Source organism: Equus asinus, chromosome 26 (assembly GCF_041296235.1).
Source record: "Equus asinus isolate D_3611 breed Donkey chromosome 26, EquAss-T2T_v2, whole genome shotgun sequence".
Classification (NCBI taxonomy): domain Eukaryota; kingdom Metazoa; phylum Chordata; class Mammalia; order Perissodactyla; family Equidae; genus Equus; species Equus asinus.
Window position 1 is genome coordinate 32,136,746 of NC_091815.1, and position 13,525 is coordinate 32,150,270.

At 60.6% G+C, this 13,525-nt stretch overlaps 1 protein-coding gene and 1 non-coding gene across 4 annotated transcripts; both read left to right on the forward strand.

The window, feature by feature from the left end:
• Positions 1-1,344: 1,344 nt before the first annotated feature.
• NOP53 (NOP53 ribosome biogenesis factor) lies at positions 1,345-9,471 on the forward strand. 3 transcript variants are annotated; one of them, XM_044759070.2, is made up of 13 exons: positions 1,345-1,623; positions 2,050-2,114; positions 3,578-3,686; positions 4,351-4,550; positions 4,960-5,030; positions 5,909-6,004; positions 6,718-6,822; positions 6,897-7,085; positions 7,467-7,642; positions 7,746-7,812; positions 8,440-8,516; positions 8,613-8,669; positions 8,916-9,471. In XM_044759070.2, exons 1-13 carry the CDS (start codon positions 1,346-1,348, stop codon positions 8,920-8,922), a joined length of 1,497 nt encoding a protein of 498 aa, XP_044615005.2. In that variant the 5' UTR covers position 1,345; the 3' UTR covers positions 8,923-9,471. The 3 variants fall into 3 exon arrangements, with proteins under 3 accessions (XP_044615005.2, XP_044615003.2, XP_044615004.2); XM_044759068.2 differs by having other exon boundaries at positions 1,375-1,623; positions 9,041-9,471; XM_044759069.2 differs by lacking the exon at positions 8,916-9,471 and having other exon boundaries at positions 1,375-1,623; positions 8,613-8,812.
• On the forward strand, positions 7,858-7,966 carry LOC123281351 (small nucleolar RNA SNORD23). The gene has a single exon (XR_006520787.1). It is a non-coding gene; the product is annotated as a small nucleolar RNA SNORD23 (small nucleolar RNA).
• Positions 9,472-13,525: the final 4,054 nt, after the last annotated feature.

A 13,525-nucleotide genomic window follows, 5' to 3' on the forward strand; every position in this document is an offset into this window, starting at 1 on the left:
GGGCTGGGGGCCAGACCGACATATTTTCCGAAGAAGAGTGACTCCGGGGCCCCCCCTCCGGGACATCCCTCCCTCGCGCCGCCCGCCGCGGGGGCCTGGGAACCAAGCCCTGGGGGCGCGCGGGGTCGTGCGCGCGCGCCCTCCTGCGCCCACCCAGCCGGGCACCCCAAGCGGACACGCTCCCCCGGGGCCGACTCCCGGGGAGGCGGGGACGGGCGCCGAGGACCAGCCCGTGTGCGCACGCGCGCGCCCGCCGCCCCGCGCCCAGCCCCACACCCCCGGCGCCTCCCGGCCCGCGGCTCCCGGCGCCTCCTGGCGGCCACTCGAGGACCACGGGTGCTGGTCGCCGAGTCCCCGGTCCCAAGGGTGTTCGGTGCCCGGGTCTCCAGGGCGTCAGTTTCCGATGCTCTGCGCGAGGTGCGCTGTGGGACCCCCCCGCGGGGCGCCTTCCCTCTCTGTGCCTTTCCCCTTTCTGAGCGGAGCACGTCATTTATGAGGCCCTGGGTCCCCGCGGATGGGTCCCCCGGGCTGCTGGCTCGGAGTCTCCATCCTTATTTGTAAACGGGGACCACCGAGTCGATGGGGGGCGAGGACAACAGCGAAGCGTTGGATGCCAAGCGCCGTCTGAAGCGCTTTACGTCCATCCCCTCGTTGAACCTTCTCAATCATCTACGAGGCGGGGGTACCCCTATCCCCACTGACAGAGGAGGAAACTGAGGCACAGCCAAGGAGCTCGCCCGAGACGCGCCCTCCCGCGCCTGCGCTTCCAGGGTCCTAACCAGTGCGGGTTCCTAACACCCTCGCACGTCACGTTCTGTGCTTCCACCCTAGACGTCCCCAAAGAGCTCGGATTTCCCAGATCCTGGGATCGGGGACACGGGGGGGCTCCCAACGTCCTGAGATGGGAACGCGCTTCGTGCCGAATCTGCCACTGACGGCTCAGGCTGCCTTTTTTTTAGGAAACCTGGATTCAAAAATAATCATGAGCAGGGGGCGCGTGTGCATGGTGACGGAGGTCAGCCTGACTTCGGTGGTGAACGCGATGCAGCCCAGACCGAGGTCAAAATAGGATGCTGTACACGTGGAATTTATGTAACGTTATAAGCCAATGGACTGCGATAAAAAAATAGGCAAATAATAAATAAATAATAATGTTCACATTAAACAAATATTCCTGGGCGGCCGGGAATTGTTTTGCCGAAAACCTGCAACCCGCGGCCGCCACGAATCTGCAACGGAGGGAGGCGCCATTTACCCTCTATCAGGATAGCCGCCTCCCCTCCCTATACCAAGATGGCGGTCACCGGAAATACGTCACGGGAAGGGGCGGGAGATGTGCGCGCGCATGCCCCGAAACGGCTTCCGGGACGCCTGCGGCCGGACTTCTTCCTCTAACAAGATGGCGGCAGGAAGCAGCGGCGGTAGCGGGAGGCGCGCCTCAAAAAGCGAGGCCGATTCGGGCTTCTTGGGGCTGCGGCCCACGTCGGTGGACCCGGCGCTGAGGCGGCGGCGGCGAGGCCCCCAAAATAAGAAGCGGGGCTGGCGGAGGCTCGCTCAGGAGCCGCTGGGGTTAGAGGTGGACCAGTTCCTGGAGGACGTGCGGCTGCAGGAGCGCACGAGCGGGTGCGTGGGGCGGGACTTCCGGCGGCTGGGCCGCCTTCTGTGCGGCCAGGGGCGGGGCCGAGCGTGCTGAGGGAGGACTTCCGGGAGGCTGGGAGCATCTCTTACCGGGCACGCGGGAGCAGCCGGGAGGATGCGTTGGGGGCTGTGGGTGGGAGGCTGGGGGCTTGGTGGGGTCTCCAGATCCAAGATGTCTGGATAAGTTAGAATTCAATTAAACAACGAATGTGTTCAGCATCAGTCCGTTCCATGCACGCCCTCTAGCTTAGTGCGTTTTCAGTCCTGTAGACTGGAGGGAGGGGCCTTAGCCTGCAGGAGGCCATGGCGGGAAGAGGGTGCTCGAATGAGCATCAGATGAAAGCCGGCTCTGAAAGCTTAACCCGCCCTTCCCAACATCCCTGGCTGACGTTCTTCATCTCCGTATCCCAGTGGCTTGGTATCAGAGGCCCCGGATGAAGAACTCTTCTTCGTGGACACCGGTCCCAAGAGAAAAGGTGAGGCAGGGCCTTTGGCGGGAGGGTGCCTGGCGGTGATCGGTCCTTATCTAGCTCCTCTCAGTCTTTGAGGGGATCTGTGTTAATGGCACGGCTTGAGTAGCGAACATTTGCTAAAAAGGGTCTTTGGACAGGAGGACCGGGAAGGAACAGAAAGCAAGCTGGAGACTAACTGAAAGACGTCACATTTCCTTTTGAGGTGTCAGAGATCTGGATGCACAGAAAAGCCAGCAGTAGTCTACCTTGATGAGTAGGTTAGACATAAGTTAGAGAGTTTCCCGGTAATTTGCAGAAAAGCAAGTCAAGGACCCGCTGGTAAGGAGTCAGGTGTGCTTTGGTTAGTAAGAACAATAGATTCCAGTTTCATCAGTAGGTGAAAAACTCGTCTTTGTCTCTTTGCCTTAATTTGCCGAGATGCAGGGTTGGCACCTGAAACGAACAGAGGAGGAGTGAGTGAGGGAGGGCTTTAGTGAGTAATAGGGCTTCCGTCAACGTAGGAAAAACAGACTAAGAGGAGGCGATCTGCTGGGACAGGAAGGCAAGCTGAGGGGTCCGCTTTGATCTCAAGACGGCAGGACACCCTTCCTGAGCAAGTGTGTCGTCTTTCAAGGGGTCTGTTGTAATCAAAACAGGAGGACCTGTTTCAGTGAGCAGAAGAAGTAGAAAGGACCCGCTTTGAGGTGCAGGAGACTGAGGGAGCGGGTAAGACAGGGTTCTTGAGGAAGGTGGTTTTCACAGAAGCGAGTGGATCTGGGGTGGGAACAGAAGGGTGAGTCGGGGACCCGCCCTGAACAGGTGAGGACGCAGTGGAGGCCGGCTCTGGCTGGGAGGAAGTCTCTTTGGGGCAGGAGAGGCAGTTTATAGGTCCTACTTAAGAAAAGAAAGCAGAGTAGAAAAATCGTCGTGGTTGTGCCGTTTTACGGCTCATCACTGTGCTTTGCGTTCTTGGAAGACGTGCGTCTGTCTGCACAACCTCACGAGAGAGGCATTAACCTTTTTATCTTGGAAGCACGGAGGGGCAAAGTCACTTTCTTGAGGCCCCGCAGTAAACGCAGGGATGTCGCTTCTGTCCCGGTGCGTCTTGTCCTAGAGCGCCTTTTGCTGTTTTGCTTTAGGAGTAACAGGCAGCAAACCCCCTTGTGCTGAGACTCGGTCGTCCTGGGCCCCGAGTCCGGCTCCCTGGCCTCCCGCCTGCTTGTTGGCGTTACTGGTGCTGTGGCCGTCGCCCTGCCTCGTCTGGAAGGCCCCTGGGTGCAGGGCTGTGGGCCTGACGCCCTCTGTGTCCCCGGCTGGCCCAGGAAATGGCTGTGGTGGTGGGTGGTCAGAGCTTGGGGGCCTCTTTCAGGACCTCCAGGTCGGCCGCTGGGATGCGAGTCTGAGGGCTCCAGTGGAGCGGAAATGAGGAGAGTGGGAAGTGAGGCGGCCTGAGACCTTGATTTCTCTCCTCCTCTCTTCCGCTCCAGAGCTGAACGAGAAGAGGACCAAAGGCCAGAGGAGGTCACTGCTTCTCAAGAAGCCCCTTCGCGTGGACCTCCTCCTGGAGAACACCTCCAAGGTCCCTGCCCCCAAAGAGTGAGTGTCCCGCCCCGGCCGCCGCTTTCCCGCTGGGTCTGGCCTCTGCCTTTCTCTGCAGCAGCCTCCACCCTCTTCCTGGCCCTAAGGTAGTTCCTGGGGATGGAGGGAGATAGGTGAGGGTGCCCGGAGACCAGGGATGGGTAAGATTTGGGCTTTGGAGAGCGGGTTGCAGGGAGTGGGGCGGGGGCCAGTGCTGAGCCGGCGAGGGTGGGGCCTGGATCCGATGGGGGTGGAGAGGAGCGATGATGGGAGCCACAGGCGGGAGGTGGATCCAGCTGGCTCGGTGACTGAGTCCTGAAGGAGGAGGAGGGTGCGTGATGGGGTGCACAGGAGGGTCACCCCGAGATGGGGATGAGGAGGAGGCGTGGCTTTGGGAGCGATGCTCAGGTCGGCTTTGAGGGGGTCTGTGCAGTGCCTGGGAGACGTCCAGGGCGAGGGCCCCAGAGGCCGTCGTGTTGTTGAGTCTGGGGCTCAGGAGGGGTCCAGGCTGGAGACAGACCTGGGGAGCTGGTCTCGAGCACTGGACAGAGGGAGGAGGAGAAGCCCTAGAAAGTTTGTCTTGTGGAGGGCGCCTGGGCGAGGAGATGCTGTGGGAGGAGCCGGGCCCCTTCTCGGGCCTCTGCCTCACCCGCGTCACCTGTGCCCCTTCTCCCCGACCCAGCATCCTCGCCCACCAGGTCCCCAACGCCAAAAAGCTCAAGCGGAAGGAGCAGCTATGGGAGAAGCTGGCGAAGCAGGGCGAGCTGCCCCGGGAGGTGCGCAGGGCCCAGGCGCGGCTCCGCAACCCTCCAGCGGCCAGGGTCAAGCCAGGGCCTCAGGACACCATTGAGCGGCCCTTCTACGATCTCTGGGCCAAAGACAGTGAGTACCCATGTTATCGCTTCTTGAGTGGGGACTGGGCTGCCATGCACTGTTGTGCAGGTTGTGCATCGCACCAGAGCATCGTGTCTAAGTGAGGAGCCCTGTGGGTGTTGCTTTGACCGTCTTCAGCACATTGGGCGTCTCGAGGTCGTGTCCTCTTCTCATTCGTCCTCCCTTTCCTGAGGGCTGACTCCTGCCCCCAGGCTTGGGTCTCTTCTGCTTTCTGGACCCGTCCAGGTGCTCTTGTGCCTGCCATTTAAAGTCCCTCGGGGTCTGAGACTCAGTCCTCCTCTCGCCTATGCTTCAGTGCCGTGTTTACGAAGGGAGGAGGGGTCGAGGGAGCCCTCAGGGCCCCAGCGTTTTCCCACGCTGGAAAGCCCCCAGCAGCCGCCCCTTGCTGCCCCCACAGACCCTCTGGAGCGCCCCTTGGCTGGCCAGGACCCCTTTTTCCTGGAGCAGACCAAGAAGAAAGGCGTGAAGGTGAGAGCGCGGCAGGAGAGTGTCCTGGGGTGGTGGTCAGAGGAGGAGGGGCTGGGGGCAGCGGGGACGCCTCTGCCTTCAGGCCGCAGGGCCTTGGTCGCAGAGCCCGGCTATCCCGGGACCAAGGATGCGAGTGGGAGCCGGGCAGTGAGTGCTCGTTCCACCGTCCTGTCCTGAGCGAGCGGTTTTGCCCAGGAGAGCGGAGGGAGGTGGAGGCAGCTCTGAGGAGCTGGGGTTGACGGGGTGGGCGCACCGGCCTGGGGGGGGATAGCCCAAGACACAAGCCTCGGCCAGAAGCTCCAGGGCTGGGGGGCGCTTGGGTGCAGGGAGGGGATGGGGTCGGGGGGCGTCCTCTGGCCCCCAGGCTTCTGCTGGAGTCTGGGGGCCTCTGCTGGGCTGGAGGCCGACCGGGTGGTGCTGTCGGCCCGCGTGCCCTCGCGTCCCTGGGGTCTGTTCAGATGCAGGTGGGCCTGGGGTGCTGTGTTGCTCACAGACACCCCCGGGGATCGGGGGCTGCGCCTTCAGGGTCTCTCGGCTGTGCGCTGCACTGACAGACCGAGGGAACCTTGTTCCTCTGCGCAGCACCGTAGGTTTCAGTGACAGACGGACGTGACTAAGTTTAAGGCCTGCTGTCCCATTTGTTTTTGTAAATGTCGCCCCTTCCAGCTGTGGGGTCCCAGGGCCTCCTCTCAAGAAAGGCGGGCAGAGCCCCTACATCGGGGGGGCTTGCTCATCCTGGGGTGCGGCTCCCGGGGTTCCACATGTCTGTGGCCCCAGACGCCGGATCCCCAGGCGCCTCCCAGCTCAAAGGCTGTGGGCCGTGTGGAGGCCTCTCTCACCTCCTGGGCCTCACGCTGCCCTGTCCTGTCCTCCCCCAGCGGCCGCCGCATCTCCATGCCAAGCCCTCCCAGGTGCCTGCTGTTGAGGTGACCCCGGCCGGAGCCTCCTACAACCCATCCTTCGAGGACCACCAGGTGCGCAGCCCTGCACAGGCTTCTCCTCGGTTGTCCCCTGACTGCTTGGTTGGCACGTCCTCACCAGGCCTTCCTCCGTGCCTGCCCGGTGCTGGGGACTCGGCAGTGACCAAGACAGCCCTGGGCCTGCCCTCTTGGTGCCCGTGGTTTGGTGGGGAGACACACTTGTTTTTAGACAGTGATGACCCAGAGAGAGTAGGACAGGGATGGGGGACCTCGAGGGGATCATCAAACCCAGGCTTGAGGATCAGGGATGACTTCCTGTAGGAGGGGACATCAGAGCCGAGACTGAAGGCTGGGGAGGAGGTTACTGTGGGAAGAGGGGAACCAGTGTTCTAGGCAGAGCTAGAGGATGTGCAAAGGCCCAGGGGTAGGCAAGACTGTGTCACCTTTGGGAAGTCCACAGGACAGAAACGCAAAAGGCCTTAACGGACTGTTAGCAGGTAAACCCTGGGACTCCGTGGGATTTATCCGAGAGCTGAGATAGTTCAGCAACAGGAAAAGCTAGCTGTGAGAATCACTGTTCGTTTCACAGACATCTTTTGAGTACAGGCGTTGTGAACAGAAGGGACAAAGCCCCTGCTGTTTGGGGGCACAGGTTCCCAGAGAGGTGGAGCAGACGTGAGGTTAAGGATGAGAAAGCTCCCTGTGGCTGCTGCCAGGAGGTGTGGGGGAGGGGTGCCCGGGCCTCACCGCACCCCTGCCTCCTCCAGACCCTGCTCTGGGCCGCCCACGAGGTGGAGCTGCAGCGGCAGAAGGAGGCGGAGAAGCTGGAGCGGCAGCTGGCCCTGCCCCCCGCCGAGCAGGCCGCCACCCCGGTGAGCCCCTGCCCACCCTCCCGCTCCCCCCTGCCCTGCCCTGCCCCCCGGCCCTGACTCCCCCTGGCCCACAGGAGTCGGCCTTCCAGGAGCTGTGCCAGGGGCTGCTGGAGGAGTCGGATGGGGAGGAGGAGCCGGGCGAAGGCCGGGAGGAGGGAGCGGGGGCCGGAGGAGCCGAGGCCTCGCCTGTCCCCAGCCGCCCGGCCGCCTCGGAGAAGAAGACGGAGCAGCAGCGGCGGCGGGAGAAGGCTGCACGGACCCTGGTGAGCACCGTGGGGTCTGGTGTGCTCTGCCGGCCCCCGCAGCCTGATTTCTCGTGCCGTTTGGGGTTCTCGCAGCTGCCTCGTCAGCCGACACCTGTTCCCTGAGCTCTGGGCTCCGAGGATGTGTCAGGGAACCTGCTAAATCAAGTCTCCGCTGCCCCGTGTTTGGGGGGTGGGTGGGGGGAGTGGTGGGGGCGGGGGGTGGATGGACCTCAGCCCCCGGAGGTGTGGGTGGGGAAGGTCATTTCCGAGAACAGCTGTGCAGATGCTCCAGCAGTCGGCGGGTTGTGACCTGGGATCTGGTGGCCGGGAAGGGTCTCCAGGTGGAGGTGGCTGTGGAGGGGCCCCTGGGGCTGGCCCCTGACCCCACCTGTCTCCCAGCGGGTGCAGCAAGCTGCGGTGCGGACTGCCCGGCTGCGACACCAGGAGCTCTTCAGGCTGCGTGGGATCAAGGTGCAGGTGGCGCGGCGGCTGGCCGAGCTGGCACGGCGGCGGGAGCAGCGGAGGGCCCGGCGGCTGGCTGAGGAGGACCGGCCCCGCAGGCTGGGGCGGCTCAAGTGAGGCGCGGGCCGGGGCTCCGGGCAGGCTGGGTGGGCCCACTCCCCGTCCCGGTGCTCCCCACCTTTGCTGACCCCGGCCCGCCTGTCTCCGTGTCTCCAGGTACCAGGCCCCCGACATCGACGTGCAGCTCAGCTCGGAGCTATCAGGGTCGCTCAGGACCCTGAAGGTACTCTTCCATTTGGGGCGCTGGGTGCTGTCGGGGAGACCCCCGTGCCTGAGGATGACACTCATCCTTGCTCCCCGTGCCCCCAGGGGCTGTGGGCGACATCGTGGCTGCCCCGGGCTGGGCCAGTTGGGCTGATGCCCGGGGACTGAGGGCACGGGGGTCCCCAGAGGTGGGGCCGGGTGACAGTTTGAGCGTGTGGCTCTCAGAAGGCCTGTCCTCCCAGTTAGGTCCCGTTGTAGTCCCTGGGGTCTCCCTGGAGCTCAGAGTGGACACTCTCCCTCTCTTGCTCAGTCAGACCTGCCATGGCTCCCCAGTGCCCCAGGAGGAAGCCCTGCTTCTGACCCAGCCCGGGCCCTGTGTGCTCTGGTTTCCTGTGCATCATCAGTGGGCCGACCGATTGCCCTTCCTCCTCTGACCCCTGGTCTTTGCCCTCGCCACTCCCACTGCCTGGCTGGTCTTTTCCACTTGTTCGCCAGCCTTCCTCTTGATTGTTCCACATCCAGGTCAGGGGCAGCTTGTGGGTCAGTGCCCGTCACCCCATGAGCTCAGGGCCAGGCCGAGCCTTGGCTGCCCCCCCGGGTTTCTACATGGCCCCCGCTAAGGCCTCCCCGTCTCTCTGTCCCACAGCCCGAGGGCAACATTCTCCGTGACCGGTTCAAGAGCTTCCAGAAGAGGAACATGATCGAGCCTCGGGAGCGAGCCAAGTGAGGGCTGGGCTGCCGGGGGTGGGGGTTGGGGGAGCCAGCGCCCTCCCTGCGCCTGGCGTCCTGCTCACCGGCCGCGCTCTCTTCCTGCTCCAGGTTCAAGCGCAAGTACAAGGTGAAGCTCGTGGAGAAGCGGGCCTTCCGCGAGATCCAGTGAGTGGCGCTACCCTTCTTCTCCGTGGTGGTGGCCGCCGGGGCCTGGGGTCCATCCCCAACCTGGTAACTGGCCAGTGGTTGAGTGATGCGCCCCCGGCCAGGCCCGGGAGACAGTCAGCTCACCAGCAGCACCTGCGCCCAGAGTGGAAACGGAAGGGCCGGAACCAGAGGGCGGGGTCCGGCGGGCAAGGACGTGGGGCCCCCTCCACCCTCGTGCGTCCTCAGCCCCTTCTCTGTCCCCAGGTTATAGCCGCTGCGCCATGCTGGAGCCCCCCACCCCTCAATAAAGCCCCCCTGACCCCCACCTCGTGCCTGCGTGTGCCTCGTCTGCCTCTGCGGGCAGCTTCTGTCTGTCTGTCCCCCTCTAGCGCAGGAGGACATGGGTACCAGGACATTCCAACAAGGCCTGTGAGAACCGGGGGGTTGCGGGGCCGTCCAGCATCCCAGGAGTGAGCAGCGTCTGGAAGAGTGTGGAGCGATGGCCTGCGGGCTGACCGGGGTCGGGGGAGCGAGGCCAGGGTCCTCGCCTGCGTGTCCGGCAGGGGGAGGAGCCTGCTCCTGGCCCCAGGGAGCGGGAGGCACATCTTGGGTCCAGCTGTGTCACATGGGTGTGGCCGCAGCTCAGGTTGGCCGAGCGCCTGCTGGGCCTTTAGGCCGATGGAGGCCCTCACGAGCCCTCACGACAGCTGGGCGAGGGGGTGGGCGTACCCCATCGCGAGGCAGGAGACCGAGGGCGACACAGAGGGCTGACTTTCCTCTCCTCCGCTCCTGTGACTCCATTAAAAACGTTTAAACCTTGTTCTACAAGTTATATAGAAGTCTGTTGTCACCGTAAGCCACTGATATGGTGCGTAAAGATAGCAAAAAAGGGGTGCGTGTCACCCGTGACCTTTGCCCTACGTTCAGACACTCCTGGGCGGAGCGGGGCCGTGCGTGTTGGCGTGCTCTGTTCCACACGTGATTCTGTTAAGTTACAAACACATACGTGTGAAAGTGGAATTGTTGTGATTTTTCTCTTTTCTGGATAGAATCATTCCGTTCGTGGTTCTCTAACCTGTTTCTCAGGGCATTTTGGAGAACTTTCTGTGGAGGTGCAGAGTTCTCCCTCCCTCTTTTTCGCAGCTGCATAGACTTCCACGTGAGCAGGCCATAATCCACTCCCCTGGGCCCTGCAGCTCCTCCCAGTGAGGCGGGAAAGGAGGGGTATCTGTCCACGTGCTGGGTCACATGTGTCTGTGGGACAAATACCTGCAAGTGAATCCTCTGGGCTAAAGGGGAAGTATGTCTACAAGGTTATTGGATGAATTCAGCGAAATTGCTCTCGTAGGTTGTGCTGATTTCTGCCTTCTGCAGCCTAGGAGCCCACTAGTTTGCTCGTAGCTTTGCTCCTGCGTGATCTCGCCGTCTTTATTTTATTGTGCCTGGTTACTGCTGAGGTTGAGCATCTCTTCATATCACTGCCTGTTTCCTCTTTGGTGCTGTTTCAAACCTTTTCACCATTTTCCTCCTGGGCTGTCATTTTCTTGTTTACTTGCAGGAGCTCTTTATTTATTATGGCTCTAGAGTCTGCCGTACATGTTGGAAACATTCCTTTAGACCTTGTTTGTGGTATCTTTTCTCAGACAGAAATGTTCAGCGTTTTTAGTTTTCTGTTAGTCTTTGTCCATTTTCTCATTATGGCCTTGGGGAAGGTTTCTTCAGGACAAGACTTTATCAAAGGAGAGCAAGCAGTTTATAGAAGAAATGGATGAAGGGAGAGACTAACGTCAGCCCTTTCCCCCACCACATCCCGTGAAACATCATGACTTTAAGGAACTGCTCCTTCCCCTCTCTCATCTTAGAAATAAAAAGGAACGTTGTGCAGACGAGAAAACAGTTTTGTGTGTGTGTGTGGGATGGAGGGAACAGAGGACAGGAGCCAGCAGGGTGAGGGGAAAATCGGAGCCACTCAGTGTCTGCCAAGGAGCCTTGAGACCCGGCCTCGGCCCCGGTAGGTCCACTCTGGGGGGTGAGTCTGAAGGAACCTGCTGGGAGAGGGGAGAAGACTCTTCATGCCCAGAGATGGCATCCAATGTGTCGGTACCTGGGGCGGGAGCGTCACAGCTGCTCAAGGGCACGTCCCGCACCTGGGCGGGAGGCAGAGTCCTCAGCAAGTTCTCGCCGCTTCGTTGCCTGGGGACGTGTGCCTGTTCCCACGTGTGTAAAAAACGGGGTGGGAGCAGACACATTTGTGCGTTTATTGCACATAAATTACATTTCATGTTTAGATTTTACAGTGGAATTAAAAAACCGCCGAAGTCTAGTTAAACGGTTTGCAAGCTGAAGTGGCGCCCTGCTGGCGGCAGCTTCCCGGGGAGGCACCACCCTGAGGCGGGTTCCTGGACTGAGGGGAGATGGCCCGGGTCCCGGATGCGTCATGGGACGAGCCCAGTGACCTGCGAAGGGTGAAATCTGGGGGCGGGTGTAAGGTGTTCACAAGAAAACCCTCGACTTTCCTGTTGGAAAATTTTCCTAATTATTATGGGGAAAACGGTGCCTTGGGATCCAGTGTGGTGCTACTGGGGCATAAGTTTCACGGCCACATATTTGCTCTGGTCCCTTCCAAGGCCCTAGGCCTCCTTTCGAATTTGTAACTTCCTGTTTTTCCTAAAGCAGGCTCCCCCAGTTGTCAAGGCTTCAGGCCTTTCTGGATCTGCCTCCGATGGCGATGTAAAAAAAAAGTCGGAAGAACCACCCACCACTTGGGTAAAGGCTGAGGAAATGACGGTACATCTGACTGCAGAATGAGCCTGACAGGCCTGTTGAAAAGGTCAGGGGCCATGTGTAGGCAGCAGCCTAGAATTGCTAAGAGCAGCAACCCGATTTCAAATCCCACTTCTGTTACTTGCTAGCTGTGTGACCTTGTGAAGGTTACTCAACCTCTCTGTGCCTCAGATTCCCCATCTGCAAAAGGGACGTAGTGATGGTGCTGACCTCGCTGTGGGTTGTTACAAGGATTAAATGAGTCTCACAGGAAAGCTCTTGGAACAGGGCCTAGCACGGAACACGCCCTAAGTGAGTGTTGGCTATTGTAACGTTGGGGAAAAAAAGGTAGAAAAAACATGGAAACTTGCAGTCTGTGCCAAAGACTGCTCACAAATACTCTCACCTTTTGACCCCATTGTGTTCTTGGGAACGTGTCCTAAGGAAGCGGCCGGAAGTCTGGGGACAAGCATATGGCAGAGGCAGGCCAGCTGGCAGAGCGCTGGGGAGGAGGGTGCCACCCTGGGGAAAGCCGCAGGGTCTCCCCGTCCGCACTGCGCTCAGCCCACGCCCCCCGTACAGAGCCCCTCGGGGGGACTCCAGGGCACTCCTTTTCCTTACGACTTTCTCCAGCTTTTCCGAGTTTCCTATAACGGAGAAAACTTTAGAAAATGGGAATTCAAAATGCGGACAAAGGCTCCTCAGTGTAGGCAGCGGGGTCTGCCGGGAACCCTTCGGAGGATTAGAACCAGAAACGGTCCCAGCTCAGAACGAGGCAGGGGGTGCTTGCAGGCTGGCTGTGTACATAGTGGGCTGTCCCACCACCGTTGAAGGAGAAATCAGCTTTTGGAAGACTTTAATGATCTGGGGAAATACAGCGTGTCTCAGAGAACTTTGAAATGGGCAACAAGACCCACTATGACCTGGATGCGTTAAAAGGGGTGCAGACACGCGGGCAGAGGCCTGGGTGACACCTGAGCCCCAAGGGTGAGCGGTGGGCAGGCGTCTCCTCCCTTGGCTGCTGTGTCTTCTCATTTCTCCCCGTCCCTCACTGGGGACACTGCTGGGCCGGGCAGCTTCCCCAACTGTCCTCGTAGCAGAGGCCAGAGGCGGCAGCCGTGTCACCCAGACGCCCTCTAGCTGGACTCAGACATGGCACAGGCTTCGGTGGTTAGGGTCCCTCCAGAGCTGGGACCCCGGGTCATGGCCAGGACTGGGTGCTGCTGAGCCCCGCGGTTCAGAGGCAGCAGGGCCCCGGCGCGTGGCTCTGTGCTGTCGTCCTGGGTCCTTCCCGAGGGCCCGGCCCAGAGCCGCTGCCCCAGCCTCCCGCCGTCTCGTGAGCACCCGATTCCGTGTTAAATCCCTTCCTGTTTGAAGCACCTGCAGTGGCTTCTGTTTAGGCTCCAATCCCACCTGAGGCCGCGATGCGTTGCTTTTATATGCAGGAAAATCATTTTAAAAATTCTGAGAGCTTTTCAAGGCTCGCATGAAACTAAACCACTCAAAAGTTGACAGTTTCGCTGTGTTCATTTGCCAGCAAAAGAGACGGTGGCCCAGAGAGGGCAAGGGGCTTACCCAAGGCCACACAGGCCTGCTGACAGTCAGAGTCCAGCCAAGACTTTCTCATTCCACTCAGCCCCGTCCTCTGTGAATGAGGCGGGAGCCCGGACAGACGGCTCACCCCTTTGTGCCTTACCTGCCCCACCTGTCCAGGGAGGGGTGCGGACTGATGGCCTCAAACCATCCTGGGACCCCAACCCTGGAACAACACTCGCGTGAGTCCCCAGATCAGAAACCTGGCGACATCGTGTGTTCTTCCCTTTGCTTTAGTGATGATGATGTCATTAAAAAAATTAATGCTTGGTCTGTATGTCCCAGGTCCTTGTTCTGGTCCCAGTGAGACGGGCGACTGTGACTCCCGTTTTACAGCTGAGGAATCTGAAGCACAGACAAGGGAAGTGTCTTGCCCGGATCTGAGATTCCAGCCCGAGTCATGGCCATTCACCCTTTGAAATAACGGCCCTTCCATTTGTCCTCACCCCCTCTCACCCCCCCAGGCACTAAGGATAAATACTGAGTCCTCTCCTAGTACCTGACGTTTGAACAGAGAC